We start from the raw sequence: 5,629 nt of genomic DNA on the forward strand, positions 1-5,629 counted from the left end.
AGAGGTGCCCGGATGGTCAGCAGCCGCGGCTCCTCATCCCAGCCTGGGCGGGGACCCTGCCTGGCGCCCGCTGCACGCCCACTAAGTGCCTGTCAAATGAGTGGACATGAGTTGTTGCACGATCTCGGGCAAGTTGTAAGAACTTGGCATATGTTCTTAGGGTCTTTTCCTTCCTTCTCTCTTTCTCTCTTCCCTCCTCCTGGTAGAAAACGAAGGGATTGGACTAGAACGTGTAAAATCATATTGAACACGCTTTCCTAGAAGGGGTAGGCACCCTCCCCATCTCCAGGACCCTTATGAGCACCCCGAAAACAGCGGCTCGAGCCCTGGCTGGTTGTGAGGTGGATTAACTGAGGCCCCGTTTGATGCCACTAAACTCAGAGTCTCTGGATCTAAGGCCCAGGTGACTCTGATGTGCAGCTGGATGAGAACATCTGCCCCGGAGCCTCGGGGTACCCAGTTTGAAAACCACCGGGCGAGCTGTGGGTCAGGATCCCTTCCAGGCCGGGGCCCTTGGCCTGAGACTTGGGGCTGGCGACAGGCCTCTCTTTGTGTTTCGTCACCCATCTGCCGCACCCAAAGCTCCTGATAGCCGGCGGACCCAATGCCAGGGTCTCTGATCCACACGCAACGAGGCGTTGGGCAGGATAATCCTGTGTTGGGGGGACGCCCCGTCCATCGTTGGGCGTTCAGCAGTGTCCCCGGTGCGTCCCCCCAAATGCCAGCAGCACGTCCCCCGATCGAAGCAATAAAAACGTCTCCAGATGTTACCAAACGTCTCTTGGGGGGTAACGCCCCCCAGTTGAGAACCACTGTGGCTACGCCAAGCCTCCCGACCCCCCTCTGTGCTCCCCAGCTGCAGACGGAGGCCAGGCAGGGGGGGAGGCCGTTTAAGAGCAGGTTTACTTGATCTTGGCAGGAGGGAGGCCTCTGTGGGAGGCCGAGGCTTCACAATGTTAAATGGAGGGACAGCATGCCAGCAGGCTGACTTGATGTGGTCGCAACCCTAAAGGGAGGGAGTTTTCCAGAACCCTCATTCCCGGATTCCCGATCAGTCATCGGAGGGCCAAGCGTAGCTTCTGGGGCAGACGGCCCCCGCTTTCCGAGAATAGGCAGAAGGGGGTGTGGGAGCGGCGGGCTGTGTGTGTGTGTGTGTGTGTGTGTGTGTGTGTGTGTGTGTGTAGGGGATTCTTTCCTCCTGTAGACATTTTCCTGGAATTAGTGACAGCTCCTGGCTGATCAGCTGAGGGCTGGAGGGCAGGAACTTTCCAGCTGTGGGTGCCTGGGTCCCTGGAGGCCATCTGCCTCTGGGATCACGGAGACGACTGGGTTTCAGGGTCTGGACGGACGAGCCTTTGGGATTGGGAGTGAGAGGCTGGCGGGTCCCTTCCTAGGGACGTGGGGGCTGGAAATGTGTCACCGTCTTCACATGTCACTTTTTGCTTTGAAGTGTCTGGACCTGAGGGGACACAGACCATGGGGGCCCTGGGAAGGGCAGGGCAGGCAGCCGGGAGGAGAGGGCATAGGGACGGCGGTAGAAGGTACTGGGGGGGTCAAGGGTGGCTTCTGCCCTTAGCTGCCCACTCACTCCACCGCGAGGCTCAGGAAGCCCAGGAGCAGGATGGTTATGAAGACAGAGAGAAGCAGGATCCTGGCCTCCCGAAGATCATGACTTCCTGCGGGGAACCCAGGAGGCGGTGAGTGATCCTGGGCACCTCACTTGTCCTCATGGGGGGGGGCGGGGAGCCCAAGAGCTCAGAGACCTGAGCAGGGGTGAGGCGAGGGCGGGCGGGGAGTGAAACCTGGGAGGCAGCGCTTTCGAGGCCAGCAGTGCGCCAGGAAGCTCTCGCAGGTAGAACAGTTGTACAGGACGGTGCTGCCCCCTGCAGGAGATAGCCGGGCCAGAGCTGGGCGGGGGAGCCCCGGCGCCCACCTCCCAGAGCACCCCACTGCCCCCCAGGCCACTGCCAGGCTCTCCTTGGGGACCCCAGACGGCCCGCCCTCACCTACCCCTATCCTTTACTACTCACGGCAGGCGGGAGCACAGAGAGCTGAAACCAGAGATGAGGAGGGGTGGGGGGAGAGGGGACGCTCAGCCACACACCCCTTCACCCTAGAGAGCCCAGGCGCCCCTAGTCCCTGCCCGCGTCTGTACCTTCCCTGGTGTACTCGGGAAGCTTGACCTTTTGCAGCCATTGCCAATATAAAGGGAGTGAGGAGGGAGACGCTTTGATCTCTGGGGAGACAGAGGGCAGCTGTGGCCCAGGGCCTCCCCGGGGCGGGTGCACGTCCGCCCCTTCACCCAGCACCTCCCAGGTCACTGGGTCACACCTCCCGTCTCCACCCTTCCCTGCCTCCCCAGCCCCCTCCTCCCCTCCCCTTCCCCGGGGCCCATCCAAGCCCCAGGTGGTGCCTTCGCCCTTGACCTCACCCATGACCCTCAGGACTCTGTGAGTCTTCTCTATGACTTTGCTCACGAACATCTCATCTGTGGAGACAGGCAAGGACCTGTGACTTTCCTGACTCTCCCAGGGCCGGGGACGCAGGTGGAGGCTGAGGGGCTCAGCCGGGAGGCCACACGCTGCCAGGCCGGCCCCGGATGTCTGATCTTACCTAAGGCAAAGGCCGGGAAGTTCCAGGAGGCCCTACAGTTCTTCCAGCGAGCCTCCACCTGGCTGCAGAGTCGAGCCAGGCGGCCCGACAAGTCACGGTCTGAGAGATGACAGAGGACACAGGCCTGGGCGGCCCCCAGGAAAACCCCCCCGAGCGCCAGCACCCACAGAAGGCCTGCCGGCCGGTGGCGGAGGGGGGCTGGCCCCATGTAGGCTGGGAAGGCCTTGGAGTGCTGCAATGCTGGATCCAGCCCTCTGCCTGGAGGTTCTAGACTGTTCCAGAACAGTTGGGGGTTCTAGAGCACCGCCACCCCAGCTCTGGCTAGGGCAAAGCAGGGGCCCAGGGGCCTGGGGACCGGAAGAAGACTGGGCTTCTGCCGCAGAGGGGGCAGCGCCCCCCACCCCCCACCCGGCCCCCAGCAGCAGCCTTTACAAGCTTGAGGTTCCAGAAAGCAATTTTATTTTTCTTCTTGTAAGTTCGTGGCCAGCGATAAATAGTGAGCGAGTCCCTGGTGGAGACGTTGTGCGTGAGGGTCCCATCCCTCGGGGACCCAGAAATCCCATCCGTTCCCACATCCGCCCCCACCTCTCCGTCCGTCCCTCGTTCATCTCCCCTCTGCCCTGGGCGGCCTTGGGCCTTGCCAGCGATCTCCTAGCAACGTGCCCACGGTTGCCTTAGTGACCAAGAGTTCTACACGGGCCTCAAGGGCCAGCTGGGCCCAGTGACTCCTCTTACTTTCACCAGGAAGGTCCCGGAGACTCGGACCTCCACAGGCCCCTCCTGCCTACGCGGTGATGTGAACACACATGCGTGCACGTACACACACCTCCTCCCCTTGTGATCCAACTACTCATTCTCACTCTACTCACACCCATACGCCAGACATACCCAGAGCCAAAGCCGTTGCTGGGCAACCCCAGACAGGCCCGGACAGGCGGAGACCACAGAGGCACCGGCACACAGACGGGGGCCCGGATGTCGGAGGGCCCCGTCGCTCAGGCACGCTGGCTGACACGCGTGCACACATGAAAGGAGGAAGGCCAAGGCCAAGAAGATGCCACCCTCTTCCCAAAGGCCAGCTCCACCATCAATAGAGGGTTCTTTACAGACGTGACTCCGGAGCACGGGGCTCCGGCCCCAGAGTGAATGGGGATTCTCCTCGCTCCCTTGGGCCAGGGGTGTGGCCTTCCTGTCTCCCTCAGTAGGTGCCTGGAGACAGAGCAAAGGAGCCCCCTTCCCATATTCTAGAATGTTCTGGTCTGTCTTCAGTCAGGTCGGGCCAGGCCCTCCAGCTGCAGAGGCCACGGTCCAGGAGACCACGTCAGAGCAACTCGAAGTCCCCCTTTCTCCCACACGTCAGTGTCCCCCCCCGCGTTCTGCCGGGCCTCGCCTGGGCAGAGAGGTGTCCCTACTTCTCTAGACCCTTGAACACCGAGCTCCAACAAGGAGGCCCTGGAGGCCCCCAGCCTCAGGCAAGAACAAGCCAGGGACACTTCCTCCCCTGCCTGGATTAGCACCGAGCCAGCCCCTTCATGTGGCTTGCGCGCCCCAGCGGGCTCAGGTTCCGGAGTTCCTGTCCACATCTGGGCTCCAGTCAGGTGCAGCCCTGACCCTCACAGCTCCAGAGGCAGAGCTAAGAAGAGGCTTCGGGGGCCGGGGCGGGGGAGGGGAGCTTTCATTCCCTTTGCTGTCCGTTCTGTCCCCTCCCCAGGGAGGGCTGCGTTCTCAGTGTCGCACGAAGCGCAGAGATCGGGAGTTGAGCAGGTCTTCGGGGTCGGGGAAGACGGAGTCTAGACGGAAGCCGTGTTCCAGAGCCACCCGCAGCACCTCCTCCAGGAAGCCGGGCACGCCCACCACCTCCCGTAGCTCTCCGGGCCCTCCAGTCCACAGGGGCTGTAGCCCCAGCCTCCTATACTCCGCCTCGGGGAGCTCTGCGGGACAGGGGGCCCACTCCAGGCGAAAGTGCGGGCCTCCGTCTGCTCTGTCCTCACCGGCCACCCCAAATCGGGCCCGCATGGCGCCCAGGCACTCGGGGTCTGTGCAGAAGATGTTGGCCCGGAAGGTATCCACCTGCGCAGAGCTCAGCTCATAGTGGTGCGGGCCCCGGCGAGCGGAGAAGTGCACCCGGCGGGGGCTGGCGTCGACATCTGCATGGAGCAGGGCGGCTGTGGGCACCGGGCTCCCCCGAGAGGCCTCCAGGTCCCGCAGGGCATCCAGGAGGGGCTGGATCTGGTAGAAGTCCGCCTCTGCCCTGAGAAGGGCCGTCTCCCCATACCCACGGGGCAGGTCCAGGCGGCCCAGCCGCAGAAAATTGAGGATGTGCCGGAAGGCCTTGCCATCTCTGTCGATGAAGTAGTGGCCGCCTCCCTGGGAGTTGAGGCTGGGGGGGATGGGGGTGCCGGCCCTAAACATGGCCCCCAGCATGGAGTCTGGGAAGCGAGTCAGGGTCTCCAAAGTGGTGGAATAGAGTGTGCCCCCCACATTCAGGGTCACAGGGCCCCCAAAAGAGGGGGGCGAAGAGGGCACAGGAGGGGGCGAAATTTTGGGGGAGTACGCGAGACACCCACAGAGAAGAAAATGCAGACGCTCTGGGAGTGGGCAGAACTGGGTCCTGACGTTCGTTCAGACTCTGGGTTGGATGCACAGGTTAGAGCCCAAGGCAGGAAGCTTTCGGGCTCGGCCCCGCTACCGTGGTAGTGGGGGACGGTGTCCGGCACAGACACGGCCGGCCCCGAAAAGAACAGAAGCCAGAGGGGGGAGGGAGATTTCGGCCAGACGCATTCGATGCAGAGCCCTGGGTCAGCAAGTCTCTCCCGTGGTCTTCACAAAGCGGATTTCCGGAGTCCAACCAGCAGGTGACGGTGGCGAGCACAGGCCGACACTGGGAAGGACCCCGCTTCCGAGTTCTCGGCGAGATGGCTGTCGCCGCGGTCGAGGCTGGCGCCGGTGGCCAGTCGGAGGCCGGCCAGGGCCTGGCTGCGGCGCGGGTCTCCGGCGACCGAGGCGGGGCTGAGCG

General features: G+C 63.2%; 3 protein-coding genes across 4 annotated transcripts in view; all 3 read right to left on the reverse strand.

The window, feature by feature from the left end:
• Positions 1-884: 884 nt before the first annotated feature.
• On the reverse strand, positions 885-2,975 carry TMEM95 (transmembrane protein 95). 2 transcript variants are annotated; one of them, XM_077746808.1, is made up of 7 exons: positions 2,614-2,975; positions 2,432-2,488; positions 2,156-2,236; positions 2,031-2,051; positions 1,803-1,883; positions 1,589-1,676; positions 885-1,459 (listed from the first exon to the last, which is right to left on the reverse strand). In XM_077746808.1, the coding sequence occupies exons 1-7, from the start codon at positions 2,819-2,821 to the stop codon at positions 1,426-1,428; spliced, it is 570 nt and encodes a 189-aa protein (XP_077602934.1). In that variant the 5' UTR covers positions 2,822-2,975; the 3' UTR covers positions 885-1,425. The 2 variants fall into 2 exon arrangements, with proteins under 2 accessions (XP_077602934.1, XP_077602936.1); XM_077746810.1 differs by lacking the exon at positions 2,156-2,236.
• A 74-nt stretch (positions 2,976-3,049) lies between these two features.
• KCTD11 (potassium channel tetramerization domain containing 11) lies at positions 3,050-5,130 on the reverse strand. Its single transcript, XM_077746854.1, has one exon. The coding sequence runs from the start codon at positions 5,035-5,037 to the stop codon at positions 4,339-4,341; it is 699 nt and encodes a 232-aa protein (XP_077602980.1). The 5' UTR covers positions 5,038-5,130; the 3' UTR covers positions 3,050-4,338.
• Positions 5,131-5,435: 305 nt separating this feature from the next.
• The window catches only part of ACAP1 (ArfGAP with coiled-coil, ankyrin repeat and PH domains 1), a 12,027-nt gene continuing 11,833 nt past the window's right edge, over positions 5,436-5,629 (reverse strand). Inside the window, 1 exon segment of the mRNA XM_077746755.1 lies at positions 5,436-5,622. Within this exon segment, the coding sequence (XP_077602881.1) occupies positions 5,436-5,622 (187 nt within the window).

This window comes from Crocuta crocuta, unplaced genomic scaffold (assembly GCF_008692635.1).
Source record: "Crocuta crocuta isolate KB4526 unplaced genomic scaffold, BGI_CrCroc_1.0 scaffold139, whole genome shotgun sequence".
Taxonomy (NCBI): Eukaryota; Metazoa; Chordata; class Mammalia; order Carnivora; family Hyaenidae; genus Crocuta; species Crocuta crocuta.

Coding starts and splice junctions, on each gene's coding strand:
- TMEM95 (XM_077746808.1), bottom strand. CDS start 2,821: ATGGGGCCAGCCCCCCTCCGCCACCGGCCGGCAGGCCTTCTGTGGGTG. Junction 2,052..2,155: donor TCCCGAGTACACCAGGGAAG/GTACAGACGCGG, acceptor CTCTGGTTTCAG/CTCTCTGTGCTCCCGCCTGC. Junction 1,677..1,802: donor TCGAAAGCGCTGCCTCCCAG/GTTTCACTCCCC, acceptor GGTTCCCCGCAG/GAAGTCATGATCTTCGGGAG.
- KCTD11 (XM_077746854.1), bottom strand. CDS start 5,037: ATGCTGGGGGCCATGTTTAGGGCCGGCACCCCCATCCCCCCCAGCCTC.